The sequence below is a fragment of the Lipotes vexillifer genome, unplaced genomic scaffold (assembly GCF_000442215.2).
Source record: "Lipotes vexillifer unplaced genomic scaffold, Lipotes_vexillifer_v1.1 scaffold297, whole genome shotgun sequence".
In the NCBI taxonomy this organism is placed as follows: Eukaryota; Metazoa; Chordata; class Mammalia; order Artiodactyla; family Lipotidae; genus Lipotes; species Lipotes vexillifer.
The window spans coordinates 1362950-1383814 of record NW_006772098.1 but is presented as its reverse complement, the minus strand read 5'-3'; the positions used below and the strand labels follow the sequence as shown (position 1 = coordinate 1383814).

At 33.4% G+C, this 20865-nt stretch overlaps 1 protein-coding gene across 1 annotated transcript in view; it reads left to right on the top strand.

Annotated features, from left to right (window-relative positions):
* MALRD1 (MAM and LDL receptor class A domain containing 1) overlaps positions 1-20865 on the top strand; it is a 608458-nt gene that overhangs the window by 10808 nt on the left and 576785 nt on the right. Inside the window, exons 3-4 of the mRNA XM_007447298.1 lie at positions 15629-15723; positions 15812-15973. Of these exons, the coding sequence (XP_007447360.1) occupies positions 15629-15723; positions 15812-15973 (257 nt within the window). The remainder of the gene's footprint in view (positions 1-15628; positions 15724-15811; positions 15974-20865) is intronic.

The window sequence follows — 20865 nt, the reverse complement described above, 5'->3', positions numbered from 1 at the left end:
GGGAAAGAGGGGCAAAATGTTGCCTAGCATAATATTTGAAGGCTAGTGGTGTTTTTATTTTTTTAAGGCTAGTGGTTTTAATAAGAGTGATGCGTCTCTTATAACTACAATTAAATGTTAAGATATGAGTATTTCCCTAGAGACTGCTTTAAATAAGCAAATGTTTTGCCTTCAGATACAAGGTGCTTGAAAATGTTTAAGGAAAAAGTAGTCATGTTGGAATCTTGTCTCCATTCAACAATGCTTATTTCATGAGTATTAATAAAATTTTTGATTAACTTACACTTGAAATAATTTGTCAGTGCTCCAGATTAATATTTTTCATCATGTAATCAATGCCTTGAGAAGTTTTCAGAGCTAAGTTTGAAAATCTATTAGAACATTAAAAACATCACTGTGTCAATATTTGAAGTCTACTAAAGCTTGAGGCAAAGTGATTAAGATGTAGTATTGATTTTTAAAAGTGTATAACATTGTAATTAGATAAAATAGTATCATTATACAAATTCAAATATATCTTTGCGATGATAGTAAAACTTTTTTTAAAGAATGGAATATAATAGTTTTTCTTATAAGAATATAAAAGTTTTTCTTATAAAATATGAGTTTTTCTTCATTCTTATAAAAATAAAGAGTTTTAAATAATTCTAGAATTCAGCTCATGGTAAAGGTGATACGTGAGGTTTTTAAAATATATAGTTCTCTGTAAACCTAAACTGTATAGGTTATCAAAGATAAAAAAATTATTTGAAAAGTTAATATTTCCTTTTATACCACAGATTATTTTTCTTATTTGGGTATTTAAAATTAGGTTTAAATGGGATTATGAGAACTTTTGTTATTTTAACCAATTGCTAAATTGGGTCTAAAACCCATATATTATATTATGAAACACACACACTATTAAACAGCATCCAGTCTTTTAATTTTGTTCTAGGGAGGTATGATGATCATAGTCTAGGACTGGAGGTCCTTTGCTATCCTCCACAGACACACCTGCAGGACCCATTTCTGTGGCATTTCTTTGGTCATGTGGGATTGTTGGGCAGCACGTAATAGCTTTGAAAGTTTCATCTACACTGTGTTTCTTAATTTATGGCTGTATTAGCTCTATTTTGCCTAGTAAGCTATGAACAGGATCTATGAACCCACTTATTTTTTTATTTGTATGTTCCCCCAACAAGAGTTTATTATAAAAATTTTCAAGAATGTGAAAAAGTTTGAAAAAACTGTGATTAACCATATACCTACCACTTAGGTTATATAATTAAAATTACTATTCTATGTTTGTTTTATCAATATCTATCCATCCACCCATCCCTTTCTCCATCCATCAATCTGTCATATTTTCTATGCATTCAGAGAAAGTTGCAGGAATAACTTTACTGCAAATACGGCAACATGGTATTATTAACTAGACGCAGAGATCAACAAACCATGTCCTGTGGGTCATTTTCCTATTTTTGTAAATACAGTTCTATTGGAACACAGCCATGCCCATTCATTCACAAATTGTCTGTGGCTGCTTTTGTACTACAGTCTTGGAGTTGAGTGGTTGTGACAGTGACCGTATGTCGACAAAGCCTAAACTATTTGGTCCCTAAAGAAAAAGTTTGTCCTTGTGCTGGAGTTAGGTATTCATTACAGTTCTTTTTTTTTTTCCCTTTGAAGTAAAACTTATGATATATGAAAATACCAATTTAAGTGTATCAATACTATTGGATAAGTTCTGACAAATGCATTCACCTGTGCAACTCAAACCCCTAACAAAATGTGAAACGTTACTGTCACACCAGAGGGTTCTCTCAGGTCCCTTCCTAGTCAATCCTTGCTCCCATCCTCTGCTCCCAAAATAATCACTGCTTTAATCCCTTTTCCTCCTCCATAGATTAGTTTTGCCTTTTCTAGAACTTCATATAAATGAACTTGTGCATTATATGCCCTTTGGTGTAAGGCTTTTCTCACTTTGCTCTCAGATTCATCCAGGTTGTAGCATGTAACATGAGGTCTTTCCTTTTTATTGCTGAGCAGTTTGCAATTGAATAAGTTTATTCGTCCATTCTCCTATTGATGGACACCTGTGTTTTTTTTCCCTGTTTTGGGCTATTATGAATACAACTGCTATGAACATTTTTGTACCAGTCATTGTGAATATATGTTTTTAACTCTCTTTGGTAAATACCTAGAACTGAAATACTGCGTCAGTGGATGTTTACTTTTATGAGAACTGCCAGAGCTTTTTCTAAGGTAGCTGTACAATTTCACACTCCTACCAACCATCTATGAGACTTCTTGTTGTTCTACACCTTTCTTAATATTTTCTATTTAGTGGTTTCATTTTGATCATTCTGCTAGGTATGTGGTGGTATCTCACCGCAGTTTGAATTTGAATTTTCCTGATGACTGTTGATATTGGTCTCTTTTGCATGAGCTTATTGGCTATTAATATATCTTCTTTTGTAAATTTTCTGCTCACATATTTTGCTTATTTTTTATTGGGCTACTTGTTTTTTATGAATGAGTTGTAATTTTTAAGATAGGCTCTAATTTTGGAGTACATTCACGGCAAAATTGAATAGACATCACAGATTTCCTGTACACCACATGCTCCCACATACACACAGCCTCCCCCCACTACAAAACTTCCTCACCAGAGTGGTACATATGTTACAATCAATGAACCTACATGGACACATAATTTTCACGCAACATCCGTAGTTTATATTAGGGTTCACTCTTGGCGTTGTACACTCTATGGATTTGGACAAATGTATAATGACATGTATTGATATGCATTTAAGTTTCATCCATGTCTTTTCATGGCTTGATAGATCATTTCTTTTTAGTGGTGAATAATAATCCACTGTCTGGATGTACCGTAGTTTACCCATTCACCTGCTGAAGGGCATCTTGGTTGTTTCCACATTTTGGCAATTATGAATAAAGCTACCATAAACATCCAGCTGCTGGTTTTTGTGTGCACGTAAGTTTTCAACTCCTTTGTATAAATACCAAGGAACATGACTGCTTGATTCTATGGTGAGGGTATGCTTAGTTTTATAAGAAACTGCCAAACAGTCTTCTAAAGTGGCTGTACCATTTTGCATTCCCATCAGCAATGAATGAGAGTTCCTCGTATCAGTTTTTATATATCTTGGCTTCCCATTCTTTCTAAGATTTATGCTTACAAATATTTTCTCCAGGTCTGTGTGATGTATATTAATCTTCTTATTGATATTTTTAATGAGAAGTCTTTAATTTTATGAAATCCATTTTTTCTATTTTTACTGTGTCAAATTTGTTGGCATGAAGTTGTAAGAGTCAAGTTATCCTTTCAGTGTCTGTAGAATGTATAGCAACACCTGCTGTTGATTATTTGTGTTTTATCTCCTCTCTTCTCTTCTCTTCTACCTAGGATTTTCCTTTTATTTCTTTTTCTTTTTTTCTTATTTCCTGAAGTGGAAATTTTGGTTCACCAGTTTTGATATATATTATTCAGTTAAAACATTTTCTAATTTCCTTTGTAACTTATTCTTTGGTCCATGGATTATTTAGAAGTGTGTTGTTGAATTTCCAAATATTATGTTTGTGGGGTTTTGACATTATTATTGACTTCTAATTTTAATTACCTTTTGGTTAATACATTCTCTTATTTCAATCTTTTAAAATATTTTGAGACTTAGTTTATGATACAGCATATAATCTATCTTGGTGAAAATACCAGGTGAATTAGAAAAGAATGTGTATTCTGCGATTATTGGGTATACAGGTCTGTAACTATCAATTAGGTTAAGGTGATAAAATAGTGTGCAAGTCATCTGTCTTTTCTTATGTTGTTTTTACGATATATTTTTTCCTATTGTTTGTTTTCAACCTGTCTGTGTCTTTATACTTAAAGTGTGTCTCTGGGAGACAGCATATAGTTGAATCTTGCTTTTGTATCCATTATGATAATTCATTTCATTGGAATGTTTAATCCATTTAATTTAATGTAATAATTGGTATTGTTAGATTTATCTCAACACTTTATTGTTTGTCTTCTGTTTGAACATTCTGTTTTTGATCCTTCTGGTCTCCTTCTCTGCCTTCTTTGGGATTATTTAAATATTTTTAAAAATCCTGTTTTAATTGGCTTTTTAGATGTATGTCAACATTTAATTTTGTGGTAACTGTAGGGATTATGGCATATACTCTTAACTCTTTATAGTATACTTAAAATTGATATTGTAAAATATACTTATAATGTAGAAAATTTAGAAAAGCATAGGTCATTTATCCCTTTCTCATTGTCCTTTACTTTATAGTGATCCCATGTATTACGTCTATAATCTATAGTATGTAAGTTATAAATCTTACAAGTCAATGCTATTTTTCTTTAAATATTATTAAAAATAAATTAAGAGAAAAATATTCTTTTATCATATACATTACTTGCAATAATCTCCATTTCTTCTGAGTTTGTCTCTAGTATCATTTCTCTTCAGCATAAAGAATTTCCTTTAGTATTTCTTGTAGTCCAGTTCTGCTGATGATAAATTGTTAGTTTTCCTTTACTGAAAATGTCTTTATTTTACCTTTATTCTTGAAATATATTCTCATTAGATATAGAACTGTTCATGCACATATTTTTCTTTTAGTGCTTTAAAGATATTATTTCCCTGTCTTCTGGCCTCCCTATTCCCTGATGTGACATTCACAGTTATTAAAATGACTGTTTTGCTCTATTTAATATAGCTTTGTTTTTCTTAGTGCTATCAAGATATTTTATGTTGGTTTTAATCAATTGGCTATAATGTGCCTAGGCATGAGATTTTAAAAGTCCTAATCAGGTTAAATAAGCTTCATGAATTTTAAATTGTTTTTCCACCAGTTTTGGAAAGTGTTCTCCCCTTATTTATTCAGATATATTTTTCCATCTCATTCTTTCTCTCCTCTCCTTCTTGGACTTCAATCATCATGATGTTAGACAACATGTCTAACATATTGTTATTGAGGGTCTTACATATTTTGATTGTTTTCTCTTTTTTCACGTTGAACAATTTCAATTGATTTATTTTCAAGTTCTGTGATTTTTTTCTGTGTCATCTTTAATATGCTTATAAGCCTATCTAATGATCTTTTAAAAGATATCAGATATTATATAAAAATTTTCATTTGATTGCTTTTAAATTGTGTTAATTTCTCTACTAAGATCTCTTATCCTTTCACGCATTATGAGTGTATTGTCCTTCACTGAGCATCAGTATAATTGTAATTTAAAAATCCTTGTCTCCTTCATCTCAGAATTGACCTCTGTTGACTGTCTTTTCCCATGGCATGGTCGTATTTTCCTGGTCCTTTTTCTGTCAAATAATTTTGGATCATATTTGGATCATATCATTGTAAATTTACTACTGTAGAGTCTCTGGATTCTATTTATTGAGAGTATTTATGATTGATTTCGTTTAAGTAGATGATTAGCTTGCTTAGACTCAAATTGAGAATTCTGTTTTGTAGTTTAGATATCAATTCAGTAGTTCAAATATTAATTCAGCTCTTTTAGCTTTAGTTACTAGAAGTGTTCCCTGCACATGCATGCTTCAGTTTTAGGCGGAGATTTGGGTAGAGTTTATTCATAGAACACGGGTCACCCCTTTTTCTGGCTCTTTTCTTTCTAGAATTCTGCCCTTTATTTATGGCGGACCTGCATGTCCTTGGCTTCTTTACCTGATTCTTCAGGCTAAGGAAATAGCAACCTTTCTATCAGTGTTTTAGCTGCAGTGGTAGCTTAACCTCAGGCCAAAGCTTTTAGGTTTTTCTTGTTTTTTTAATATAAGCATTATATTCATCACTGGTTTTTCTAACACCAGGATGTCCTAAACTGATCTATGCTGCCCTTTCTGAAGGGCACTAGGAACCATAATCTGTTTCTCAATACTTGGCAGGCTGTGTTATTTAGACAGTGACTTAGATTCTTTTATTAATAAGAAACAGCAAAAGACAAAAAATAGAAAAGTCTCATATTCTCACTCTCTAGATCAAGTTTTTATAGCTTTTATAGTCTTAATATCCATTTATTTTGATGTTAGTGAAAAAGTAATGTTTATTACTTTATATATTTAAAAAATTTTTATTGGGCAAATATATTATTCCATACATTGTGTATGTGTAGCTATAATAGTGAACAAGAACACAGATCTTGTCCCCAGTGAAGCTGCAGTTTAGTAATGGAGACAGTAACCTGAACATTAATGTTCTATTCCAGGGATCTGCGTATTTTTTTTAAAGGGCCAGATAGTAAATAATTGTGGCTTTTTAGGGTATACAGTCTGTGTCCCAACTACTCAACTCTGCCACTATACTGCGAAAGTTGCCATAAACAATACTTAAAGATAAAGCATGACTGTATTATAATAAAACTTTACTGATGGACACTGGAATTTATAATTCATATAACTTTCACATGTCATAAAATACTATTCTTTTGAATTTTTTTAACCATTTAAAAGTGTAAAAACCCTTAGCTCTCAGGCCATGCAAAATCAGGTGGAAGGTGAGATTTGTCTGCAGGTCATAGTTTGCTGTCCCTTAGTCTGTTCAATAAACATTAATTGAGCATTTTTGCATCTGACAGTATGCAATGGGGATACATAAGTAAAGGATAAAATTCTTCCACTAACAGATAAGTTATAATCTTAATTTTAGTGGTCAGTATTCAATTCATTTTTGTAGCAGACATAGGTGAAGCTTACTTTGATCTATACTCTGATTTTGCAAAGAAATCAGCTTCATTACACTGTTATTTAAAAATTCATCTGAATTTTCAATTACGGAGATTTTGTTACAGTAGTTAAGCCTGTTTCTTATAATAAAAATAAAAATAAGAATTGTGTTCATTAAGTGGGTATGCAGTGTATTTTTCCACTTTGCATTTTTAATATTGTAGTTACACTATTTTAAAGTAAAAATTAATTAAAGATGAAAAATTGATTATGTTTATGAACATATAATTTTATATGTTGGTATCAATTGTTAATTTCAGTTCAAAAGCTCTTATTAAGCCCAGTGTGTGTAAGGCATCATGATTAAAGGCTGTGAATGTTATAAAGACTTTTAAGATACATGTTGCATATTAGAGTGTTTATGATCTCTTCGGACAGCATTCTCAAGAATAACTCAGTTAATTTTAATACAGGGAGAAATTCGAAAAGTACTATAATATTAGTCTGAGCAGATTGCTCTGTGGCTATAGGCAAATTCTGACACTGGAAAGGAGAAGGGCATTTGAGAAAGGACTTGAAAGATGAGTGATATTTCAACGGACAAGGAAGTGAAAGAAATATTTCAAACTGCAAGAACCACCTAAGGACCATATAGAGTTACTTGGTGTGCCCAGGCAATGATATAGCAGTCTGCTATGGCTAGAGAATACTGTCTCTGGAAATGAAGATTAGGCCAAAAGTGTATTTGGGAATGTCAGGAATTATGTCACCCAAAGGTTACTGATTTTGCTCATCAGTACCATTTCCTTCCCTCTTTTCCCATCTCTACCCAAACTCCTTCGCAGCTGACAGTCCTATTACCAATAATTACCAATACTGTCCAGTCTGGCAGTGGAAGTGAGAGGGTTGATGGATAATGCAACTCCGCAGCCACACCACATAATTAATTTCAAAGGCATACACATTTGGTACTTCATAATTCCTTCTGCCTCAAGTAGTGTTTTGCAGAGAGCTTCCGTTTTTGTTTTTCTTTCCCACAAATTCTTTGATTGCCAAGTTCATGATATCAGGGTTTTTGATGTGTGCCTGCATGTGTGTGCATTTAAAATAAGCTACATGAGGTTTATATAATTCTTCTATAAATGTGGTGCTTATTTTTTATTGGATAATATATTTATTTCCTCATTCCTTTTATTTCAAATTCAGGTAATGTATCAGTCAGGGAATCATAATTGACAACCCAGATGATTATTTGAATTAACTGATATGACATCAATGAAATTACTCCACATAAATTAGTAGTAAACCTATCTTAAAGTAAATGATATTATTTCACTAATTAGAGCCAAAAAATAATATGTGCTACAATTTCTCTGTAGACGTAGAATTTTTTCCTTTATATCATTTGCTTTCCTTTTGGCAGAAATTTTATCTTTACAGGCAGGTGACTTATTTGTTAAATTTATATGAGTATTAATTCAAATTAAATCAGCCTCATACTGAATCCATACTGAACAAATACATAAAATAAATGTATATTGAAATAAATATGATACAAATTTCAAAGAGTATACCTTTTGAATCATAGCCAAATGGTCAGTAGACTGAGATTCTGCCAAATGAAAGTGGGCAGGGACTTTTACCAATTAAAGTGGTTGGAAAGGACTCAGATTTTAGTTCTCTGCAAGTGAAGTGTCTCGCAACTCTGATGATTAGTTATGCTGATTCAGTGTCCTACAACCTAATCAGTAAAGGGAGAACTTGTAGGAACATAACTACTTTAGGCCTCATAGATTTTAGTCAGTACCTTATAACATAACAAATGGAACAAGGGAACCAAATTAGTGGCTACTGATTGTAGTAGGCAGAATTCTAAAGATGTCCCCCCAAGATTCTCATCCCCTGGTTATTCAAACACGAATCTAGGTACTTCTATCAAAGGACTTTGCAGTTGTAATTAAAGTTACCAATTAGCTGATCTTAACATGGGAAGATTATCATCGACTGTTCAAATGGGCTGATGTAATTGCATGGTTCCTTAGGACCTTCTATGTACAAGACCGTGTCATTTGCAAATAGAGTTTTACTTTCTGTTTCCTTTCTGGCTGCCTTTTATTTCATTTCCTTGTCTAATTGCCCACCTAGAAACTTGGGTGCAGTGTTGAATGGAATTGGTGATAGCAAATATCCTTATTTCCATTAGTGGAAAACGTTTTAAACTTTTACCATCAGGTTTGATGTTAGCTGAGGGTTTTTTGTAGACGTCATTTATCAGGTAAGCATGTTCACGTCTCTAATATATGAAGTGTTTTTTATCCCAAGAAAGTGTTAGACTTTGTCATATGTGTTTTCTGTATCGAGATGATCATGTCATTTGGGGCCTTTATTTATATGGTGTTTTATAGTGATTAGTTTTCATATAGTGATTGGTTTCATATGTTGAACCAAATTTGCATTCCTGGGATAAATTCCGCTTGGTCATGGTGAATAATCCTTTTTATATCTTTATGTCTTGCTTGATGAGGCTTTCCAGTATTTTGTTTAGTATTTTTACATGTATGTTGATCAGGGATATTGATCTATAATTTTCTTTTTTTTGATATGTTTGTGACATGTTTGCCAGGTTTTGGTATCAAGGAAATAATGGCCTCACAGAATGAATTGGGAAGTCTTTCCTCTTAATAATTTGTGCAAGAGTTGAGGAAGTTAGTGTTAATTCTCTAAATGTTTTATAGAATTCACTAGTTCATCCTTCTGTGACTGAGAATTTCTTTGTGGGGAGCTGTTTGGTTACTGATTCATTCTTTTGTTATCTATTCAGATTTTCTATCTCTACTAGAGTCAGTTTAGGTCCTGAATCAGTTTTTGTGTCTTGCTAGGATTTTTTTCAAATTATCAAGGTTATCTAATTTGTTAGCCTGCATTTGATAATGTTGGTAATGTTTCCTTATAATTCTTTTTATTTCTATAAAGTTGGTAGTTTTGACCCTTGTTTCACTATTCATTCAGTAAATTGAGTTGTCTTCATTTTTTTCTTGGTCAGGCTAGTGAAAGATTTGTCAGTTTTGTTGATCTTTCCAAAAACCAACTTTTGGTTTACTTAATTTTATTCTATTGGTTGTCTATTCTCTATTTGATTTATTTATGCTCTAATATTTACTATTTTCTTCTACTACTAGCTTTGGGTTTAGTTTGCTCTTCTTCCAGCTTTGTAAGGTGAAAGTTTAGATGGTTGATTTTAAAACTTTTTTTTAAATTTAGTAATTTATAGCTATAAATTTATTTCTAAGCACAAATTTAACTGCATCTCATGCATTTTGATATATTGTATTTTCACAATGCTTCAAAATGCATGAGATGCAGTTAAATTAGTTATTCATCTCAAGTATTTTCTAATTTCTCTTCTGATTTTCACCTTTGACCCATTAGGAGTGTGTTATTTAATTTCTACATATTTGCAAATTTCCTTCATTTCTTTCTGTTTCTGTTTTTCTTTCTTTCTTTCTTTCTGTTCTTGACTCAAATCACTCCATTGTAGCTGTAGAACATACTTGTATGATTAACATCCTCTTAAATGTATTGAGACTTGTTTTGTGGCCTAAAATAAGGTCTTTCCTGGAGAGCATTTTGTGTACATAATAGAAGCATATGCATTTTGCTGCTGTTGGATAGAGGATTCCATATGCGTCTGTTAGGTCTAACTGGTTTATAGTATTGCTCAAGTCTTCTATATCCTTACTGATCTTCTGTCTAATTGTTGTATTCATTCTGAAAAATGGGGTGTTGAAGTTCCCAACTATTATTGTTGAATTCTCTGTTTTCACTTTGATTCTATTAGTTTTTGTTTCTTATATTTTGGGGCTCTGTTTTAAGGTGCATATGTATTTATAATTGTTATTTGTTTGATGGGTTGATTCTTTTTTCATTATAAATTGTTCTTTTATGTCTCTAATAACATTTTTATTGTGTGTTAAAATATGTTTTATGAATTTCCAGCTCTCTTTTAGGTGTTTGTATATTTTTTATATTTCTTTATTTTCAGCCCTTTTATTTGTAGTTGAATTGTTGGCTTATGTTTTTATACAATATATCAACCTCAGACTTTTGATTGATAAGATAGGATTTACACCTGCTATCTGCTGTTTGTTTTGTCTATGTCTTTCTTGTTACTCTGCTCCTCCATTACTGTTTTCTTCTCTGTTACATATATATTTTCTATATGTATTATATATTGTATGTATATATATAATATTTTGAATTAGTTTACTGAATGCTTTAGGGATTACAACAATCTATGCTGGATTAGTACAATTTAATTGCAATAGTATTTAAGAAATTTGTCCTACCTAGCTCTATTCTCCCCACCTTTATGCTGTTATTGCCACAAATTGCATCTTAATATATTGTGTGCCCATCAACACTGAATTTTGGGTTTGATTTTTATCAAGTATAACAATCAATTATGGTGATTAGTTAATGATTTTATAATTTATATCTCTTTACTGATAGTCTCTACTTTGTAAGATATCATTCTCATGGTTTCTTAGTTCTTTAGACATGGTTTCCTTTAGCTCTTTGAAATATTTTAAATAGCTGATTTAAAGTCTTTTTTTCGGTAGGTCCAGCGTCTGGGCTTTCTCAGAGACACTTTTGTTTGATTGCTTTTTCCTTTGTATGAGTCACATTTTTTTTGTTTCTTTGCATTTCTCACAATTTCTTTTGAAACACAGACATCTACAATATAATGTGGCAAGTGTGGAAATCTTTTTCCCTCACTTTTACAGTTTGTTGTGGTTTGTTGTATTTGTTGTTTTTACTTTAGTGACTTTCCTGGAATAATTCTGTAGAGTCTTTATTCCTGTCATGTGTGTCCATTGAATTCTCTGCTTGGTCAGCTTAAGTGGTCAGCTGTAAAGAGAGTTTCTTAAATGCCTAGAACCAATAAATTTCCCAGTGTTTGTTGAGGGACTCTGTTGTGGTGTATCTTCAATACTTACCTAGGCAGTTGATATCTGTCTTATTCTTCACTTCCTGCCTTAACAGAGCCTCAAAGTCAGCCAGAGATGAGAGCTTAGGGCCTTTTCAGGTCTTTCCAGAGCATGTGTACAGCCCTATGCATGCACGTGTCTCTATAGGTTTGTGGGAAGATGTTGGAGCATTTCAAACCTCCTATGTGACATTTCAGTTTCCAGTTTTGCTTTAAGCTTTTGGTTAGTCTGTTGTTGACCCCATATGTTATGTACTGCACCAAGCAACAGTAAAGTTAAAACACTTGCCAGTAATTGTTTTCAACACATGCCTACTGTAAAGAGTCTATTTGCACTGAGCAATTTCAGACAGCCTTATACGTGGTGTCTTTCAGGAAACACCAGACATATCAAATAATGATAATTATTTGATAATTATTTGGTAATGAGGCTTGAAAGAGTTTTAACTCTATTCTGCTCATTTCTGTTGTTGCCATGCTGCACCAGGAATGTGGGCTGCCATTTTTTATAGTTGCTGTGGAGCTGGAGAGTGGTAGGAATAGGGCCAAGTTAAAAAGAAAAAAGAAAAGAAAAACCCCCCTAAAATTTACTGTTTTTACTGAGATTCAGTTATTTATTGAATAAAAGGTCTCCAGTTTGCCGTAAGCTTTACTTTGCCGTTTTTGCCAATATTTTCATTGCTTTTATTGAGGAGAAAAATTTCAGAGGTCTTTACATTGACATTTTTATTAATATCACTCTCATTTTTATTGCATATTTTATGATTCCCTAAAGTGATTCACCTAGCCCTTTATCACTGAAGCAGACTTAAATGTATATGGCAGCATTTATTTACACAGTGCTAGCAGTTATAGGGGATTACTATTTGAGGGTATCCTTTGATACAGTTTTAACAAATATTATGTGCTTATGTCAAACTTGTTAGTTTAATGAACAGGAATGAGGCAAAACTTATGATTCAATAGAAATGTAATTTAATAAATAGAAATTACCAACTTGAAGGAGTTTGTATCTAAGACTTATTTAACCTCTGTTATCTGAACTGAGCCATATTTCTGTCACAAATGAACACACTTTTCCTGTTCCAAAAGTTTTGACATTTTAACCTTTGCTTCAGGCCTTGGATCTTGTCACAATGATCCATTCCTGCAGCCTGATTTTTTTTTGATATTATCTTACTGTTAAAATACTCAGTTTTTTGAGTTCCTTTGAGCCCATTGGTTACTCTACAGCATGCAATAGGATTTCTGTTACTCCTGCGTGCATTCATTCCCATTAATCACTTAGAACTTGGGAAATGGAAGAAAGGCAAGACTGCCTATCAGTAGTTGAAGAAAGTGAGACTGAAAATTCTACCTTATCTTTTCTAAGGATCAAGGTTGGTGGAATTCACTGCCCAAAGTTATTGAATTAGCCCTCAAAACTTGATTCATGGTTTTTGTTGCTTTCATATTTTATATACTTCTGGGATTTTATTCCTACATGTACCCAGCTACTAAGAAGAAAAAGCCCTTTAACATAAACATTTAAGATTATAAATGGAGGGCTTCCCTGGTGGTGCAGTGGTTGAGAGTCCGCCTGCTGATGCAGGGGACGCATGTTCGTGCCCCAGTCCGGGAAGATCCCACATGCCGCGGAGCGGCTGGGCCCGTGAGCCATGGCCTCTGAGCCTGCGCGTCCAGAGCCTGTGCTCCGCAACGGTGAGAGGCCCGCGTACCGCCAAAAAAAAGAAAAAAAAAAGATTATAAATGGAGTCATCCTGTCTTATTTTGTAATTTTAATAATTCTTATTTTGTAGCTTTAATAATTAACAACTTCATCACAAGGTGGTTTTAAATCTGTTTCGAAGATAGGCTATGAAGTTGCTTTTATTGATGCAGGAATAAAATGGGAATTTATGAATCAAATGAACAAACTGAAATGAATATGGTAGAGATTAATAGGAGACATGTGATGAGAGTGGTGTTGTGTGTATGTGTGGTATGATGTTACTAGGCTCCCTCAAGGACTAAGAGGGGTGTGTGGAGAGAATATTGAATACCTTTTTTTTTTTTTTTTTTTTTATTTATTAGCTTTGTAAGTCTCTTCTTGATGCTTAGAGCCACCAGTAGGAGAGGATATCAGATGAGGGAATGGGCATGTGGGAAAAACTTATGCTGCCAAGGATCTGCTTCTTTCTTTTATACTCATAGACCTGATAACTAAAGTCCTAGGGAAAGCAAGATAACTTTCTATAAGATGATGTTCTCTATGGAACATCTCCAACTGTGAATTAAAGAACTTCTATACTCATAGGGAGCAAGGTAAAATTGAGTGTGCATTTGAAAGAACACTATTGTCACTAAATTGGAATTTAAAAGATAAATAAATAAAAAACAAAGAAACAAGTATTGCTATTGGGTGCATTTTGAATACTTTTTTACCCCATGAAAAGAATATTACTAGAACAAATGCTAAAGGATCTCAAGTTGTTTCTGAATTTACCACTTTACTTTTTATAATAACCTGAAGGTTAACCTCATTTAATTTTTGACAAAATACAGAATAATTTAGTGTCATAAAATGTACCAGATGACATAGTTTGTATTTATAAAACACCTAGCTTAAATATTCATATAATTTATTATTTTATTGAAAATGCTGTTCTATTATTTAATAGCTTAATGTATCAATCTGATTTTTGGGACCAAACTTTCAAAAATAAATATGGTTAATTTAAGTGATTTCCTTGACAAATGAAAATAATTTTTACTCTATGTATCACAAGTTCTTTTTAGTAGCTGAATATTTATAAATAGTAATTGAAGGCCTGTTGAATACTATTACCATTTGTATTGCAAATAATTGTATTTAAACTGCAAACAATAAATCCATATGGCTTATTATGCTCGTTTGATTATTCACTTGCTTAGCATTTGCTTTCACTGCTGACTATAAAGCAAGAGCAAAATAATCGTTGTCCACTTGTATCACCATGATACCAGCTCTTCATCGAAATTATGTTTATAAAATTATTCCAGGTAGTACATTCTGAGAACAATTTTCTGTTATTGCAGGGACTTCAGTTATGCTTATGACTATGTTATATGCAGTCATTAATGTTCTTCTTTTCTGCTTCATTAGGGTACAATTTTGGAATAGCTATAGGGAAGAAGAGGTTTCTTAGGTTTCATAATTTTACTATTGATTATCTCAATGATGTGACAATTAAATTTGATTTCCAAGACAGCTTTCAAATACCACTGAATAATTTGGGTAGGTATGCCATCATAATCATCATCAACATCATTTTTTCATTCTTTTTGACAAACAGTGGCATACCAAATAGATGAGCAGGAAACAGTGGTTCCCATATTATACACTAAAACCTTGTCAAGCATTGCAAAAAAATCTATGAAAGCCCAGGGGATGTTCCACATTTATTTTATAGGCTTCTAAATAGTAAGTTGACCAGCATGGTCTGTACTGCAGCATACAGAAGAGCATTGGGACTCAGTATCGTTTTCCATAATCCTAGCAAAAGCTGGGACTATTTGATCCAATTCTTTCCAGAGAAAAACACAACAAAATAGGATCTCTTTTGAATTCTTCATTGAATTACTTATTTTGGTGGGCAGTCTCAGTATAATGTTTTCCCTGGATATCATCTTTGCTGGGTTATAACTTCCTAAGTTATGAGATGAATTTGGTCATGGACTACAGCCCATAACAGTGTTTTAGGGAGTACACTCACGATTAGTTATTTTACTGGGGAATATATTGAAGTAACAATATCAGCCAGACCATTTGCAAAAATAAATGGTACGGTTAAATATTTCATTCTTTAAACAAAAATATATTGACCCAATGTGGATATAGGCCTGAATTATTGCCTGGTGTATTAAATAAGTTTACCAGTGATGGCTCTGCATCTAACACACTGACTCTTGTTTTTAACAGCTCACTTCCTCTCATTGGTGTCGAACGTGGATTCTCCTTCCTCAAACTTACGAAGCAGAGTTTTTCTTTCCACAGATAACCAACATGGTTGTCAGGTATTTGAAAGCACACAGCATTTGAATTACTTTTCACATTTGGGAACTTCTTTATTATAATTATTTGGACATTCATTATTTTTCACAGATTACATTTTATTACTTCTCCAGCCAGATGAATGGCAAATTAACAGTTGGCTTTCAAACTACCTGTGGTGGTCCTACAAGGCATTTATGGCAAAGCACGGCTGGGCTCCAAAATCAGTGGGAGAGGAATGTCCTCAAAATCCAGAGCCCCCAGAGATTTCAGGTATGCATGTTGTATTTTCTGTGTTTGAAGGAAAAATGGTAAAGTATAGATGTTTTGCACCAGGTGAATTAAAAGCAGGATGATTAATCGTCCTAGTTGTCTGAGGACTGAGGAATTTGCCAGAACGTCAAGTACTGAAACCAAACAGTCAGAAACTTGGGATGGCCAGTCACCCTAAAAGACAATTTTAAAAAGTTTTAAATTTATGTATCAAAACTAAGGTTGTTATGTATTAACATATATTGATATATAAGCAAAATATGACCTTCTAATAGTCTTCCTAATTTCTTGAATCCCTCCACTTTCCTTAAAAGCTCTCACTCTTCCAATCTTCTCTTTCTTTTCATTTCTTATTCTTAAGAATCACTTCCCTTCCAAAGTTTTCTCATGCTTTTGATAGAACGGGACTATCTTAGGTAATGAGGAAATAGGTTGATTTAAATACTAATTCCAGATGCTGTTGAAGTGGAATCATTGTCATATTCATTTCATGGTGAAAGTCAAATTATTCAATACAGCCTTCATTTTCCAAAATAAATTTGAGAATTAAAGCCAATGCAAGCCTATAAAAGACAAACTTATTTATGCAGCCTAATAAAACTTACGGATGGTGGAAATTATAATCCAATAATTATTATGGGAGTTCTTGGGAAAGAATTGCCCACTTTAACATTTTGGACAGCCAAGCAAAATTTTCCAGTAAAAATGGGATCCTAAAGCATTTTATTCTGAACGAATTTGCTTTTTAAAAAAATTTTAAATCTTTACTGGAGTGTAATTTCTTTACAGCGGTGTGTTAGTTTCTGCTGTATAACAAAGTGAATCAGCTATACATATACATATATCCCCATATCCCCTACCTCTTGCATCTCCCTCCCAACTTCCCTATCCCACCCCTCTAGGTGGTCACAAAGCACTGAGCTGATCTCCCTGTGCTATGTGGCTGCTTTCCACTAGCTAGCTATTTTACATTTAGTAGTGTATATATGTCCATGCCACTCTCTAAGAGGTGGATCAAAAAAGATCTTGCTGTGATTTATGTCAAAGAGTGTTCTTCCTGTGCTTTCCTCTAAGAGTTTTATAGTGTCTGGTTTTATATGTAGGTCTCAAATCCATTTTGAGTTTATTTTTGTGTATGGTGTTAGGGAGTGTTCTAATTTCATTCTTTTACATGTAGCTGTCCAGTTTTCCCAGCACCACTTATGGAAGAGACTGTCTTTTCTCCATTGTATCTTTGCCTCCTTTGTCATAGATTAGTTGACCATATGTGTGTGGGTTTATCTCTGGGCTTTCTATCTTGTTCCATTGATCTGTGTTTCTGTTTTTGTACCAGTACCATATTGTCTTGATTACTGTAGCTTTGTAGTATAGTCTGAAGTCAGGGAGTCTGATTCCTCCACCTCCATTTTTTTCCCTCAAGACTGCTTTGGCTATTCAGGGTTTTTGTGTCTCCATACAAATTTTAAGATGATTTGTTCTAGTTCCATAAAAAATGCCATTGGTAATTTGATAGGGATTGCATTGAATCTGTAGATTGCTTTGGGCAGTATAGTCATTTTCACAATATTGATTCTTCCAATCCAAGAACATGGTATATCTCTCCATCTGTTGGTATCATCTTTAATTTCTTTCATCAGTGTCTTATAGTTTTCTGCATATGGGTCTTTTGTCTCCCTAGGTAGGTTTATTCCTAGGTATTTTATTCTTTTTGTTGCAATGGTAAATGGGAGTGTTTCCATAATTTCTCTTTCAGATTTTTCTTCATTAGTGTACAGGAATGCAAGAGATTTCTGTGCATTAATTTTGTATCCTGCAACTTTACCAAATTCATTGATTGGCTCTAGTAGTTTTCTGGTGGCATTTTTAGGATTCTCTATGTATGGTATCATGGCATCTACAAACAGTGACAGTTTTACTTCTTCTTTTCCAATTTGTATTCCTTTTATTTCTTCTCTGATTGCCATGGCTAGGACTTCCAAAACTATGTTGAATAATAGTGGTGAGAGTGGACATCCTTGTCTTGTTCCTGATCTTAGAGGAAATTCTTTCTGTTTTTCACCATTGAGAATGATGTTTGCTGTGGGTTTGTCATATATGGCCTTTATTATGTTGAGGTACTTTCCCTCTATGCCCACTTTCTGGAGAGTTTTTATCATATGTGGGTGTTGAATTTTGTCAAAAGCTTTTGCTGCATCTATTGAGATGATCATATGGTTTTTATTCTTCAAGTTGTTAATATGATGTATCACATTGATCGATTTGCATATATTGAAGAATCCTTGCATCTCTGGGATAAATCCCATTTGATCGTGGTGTATGATCCTTTTAATGTGTTGTTGGATTCTGTTTGCTAGTATTTTTTTGAGGAACTTTGCATCTATATTCATCAGTGATATTGGTTGGTAATTTTCTTTTTTTGTAGTATCTTTGTCTGGTTTTGGTATCGGGGTGATGGTGGCCTCACAGAATGAGTTTGGGAGTGTTCCTCCCTCTGCAATTTCTTAGAAGAGTTTGAGAAGGATGGGTGTTAACTCTTCTCTAAATGTTTGATAGAAGTCACCTGTGAAGCCATCTGGTCCTGGACTGTTGTTTGTTGGAAGATTTTTAATCGCAGTTTCAATTTCATTACTTGTGATTGGTCTGTTCATATTTCCTGTTTCTTCCTGGTTCAGTCTTGGAAGTTTATACCTTTCTAAGAATTTGTCCATTTCTTCCAGGTTGTCCATTTTATTGGCATAGAGTTGCTTGTAGTAGTCTCTTAGGATGCTTTGTATTTCTATGGTGTCTGTTGTAACTTCTCCTTTTTCATTTCTAATTTTATTGATTTGAGTCCTCTCCCTCTTTTTCTTGATGAGTCTGGCTAATGGTTTATCAATTTTGTTTATCTTCTCAAAGAACCAGCTTTTAGTTTTATTGATCATTGCTATTGTTTTCTTTGTTTCTATTTCATTTATTTCTGCTCTGATCTTGATTTCTTTCCTTCTGCTAACTTTGGATTTTGTTTGTTCTTCTTTCTCTAGTTCCTTTAGGTGTAAGGTTAGATTGTTTATTTGAGATTTTTTTTTGTTTCTTGAGGTAGGCTTGTGTAGCTGTAAACTTCCGTCTTAGAACTGCTTTTGCTGCATCCCATAGGTTTGGGATCATTGTGTTTTCATTGTCATTTGTCTCTAGGTATTTTTTGATTTCCTCTTTGATTTCTTCAGTGATCTCTTGGTTATTTAGTAATGTATTGTTGAGCCTCCATGTGTTTGTGCTTTTTACGTTTTTTTCCCTGTAATTCATTTCTAATCTCATAGTGTTGTGGTCAGAAAAGATGCTTGATATGATTTCAGTTTTCTTAAATTAACTGAGGCTTGATTTGTGACCCAAGATGTGATCTGTACTGGAGAATGATCCATGCGCACTTGAGAAGAAAGTGTAATCTGCTTTTTCTGGCTGGAATGTCCTATAAATACCAATTAAATCTGTCTGTTCTATTGTGTCATTTATAGCTTCTCTTTCCTTATTTATTTTCATTTTGGACGATTTGTCCATTGGTGTAAATGAGGTTTTAAAGTCCCCTACAACGATTGTGTTACTGTCGATATCCCCTTTTATGGCTGTTAGCATTTGCCCTATGTATTGAGGTGCTCCTATGTTGGGTGCATAAATATTTACAATTGTTATGTCTTCTTCTTGGATTGATCGCTTGATCACTATGTTGTGTGCTTGTCTCTTGTAATAGTCTTTATTTTAAAGTCTATTTTGTCTGATATGAGAATTGCTACTCCAGCTTTCTTCTGATTTCCATTTGCATGGAATATCTTTCTCCACCTCTCACTTTCAGTCTGTATGTGTCCTAGGTCCGAAGTGGGTCTCTTGTAGACCACATATATACAGGTTTTGTTTTTGTGTCCATTCAGCCAGTCTATGTCTTTTGGTTGGAGCATTTAATCCATTTACATTTAAGGTAGTTATTGATATGTATGTTCCTGTTACCATTTTATTAATTATTTTGGGTTAGTTATTGTAGGTCTTGTCCTTCTGTTGTATTTTCTGCCTTGAGAAGTTCCTTTAGCATTTGTTGTAAAGCTGGTTTGGTGGTGCTGAATTCTCTTAGCTTTTGCTTGTCTTTAAGCTTTTGATTTCTCCATCGAATCTGAATGAGATCCTTGCTGGGTAGAGTAATCTTTGTTGTAGATTTTTCTCTTTCATCACTTTAAATATGTCGTGCCACTCCCCTCTGGCTTGCAGTTTCTGCTGAAAGATCAGCTATTAACCTCATGGGATTCCCTTGTATGTTATTTGTTGCTTTTAGTTTAGTGCTTTTAATATTTTTTCCTTGTATTTAGTTTTTGATAATTCGTTTAATATGTGTCTTGGCATGTTTCTCTTTGGATTTATCCTGTATGGGACTCTGTGTGCTTCCTCGACTTGATTGACAATCCTTACCCATGCTAGGGAAGTTTTCAAATATAATCTCTTCAAATATTTTCTCAGTCCCTTCGTTCTTCTTCTGGGACCCCTATAATTCAAATGTTGGTGCATTTAGTGTTGTCCCAGAGGTTTCTGGGGCTGTCCTCAATTCTTTTAATTCTTTTTTCTTTATTCTGCTCTGTGGTAGTTATTTCCACTATTTTATCTTCCGTGTCACTTATCTGTTTTTCTGCCTCAGTTATTTTGCTATTTATTTCTTCTAGAGAATTTTTAGTTTCACTTATTGTGTTGTTCACCATTGTTTGTTTGCTCTTTAGTTCTTCTAGGTCCTTGTTAAACATTCCTTGTATTTTCTCCAATCTATTTCCAAGATTTAGATCACCTTTACTATCATTACTTTGAATTGTTTTTCATTTAGACTACCTATTTCCTCTTCATTTGTTTTGTCTGGTGGTTTTTACCTTGCTTCTTCATGT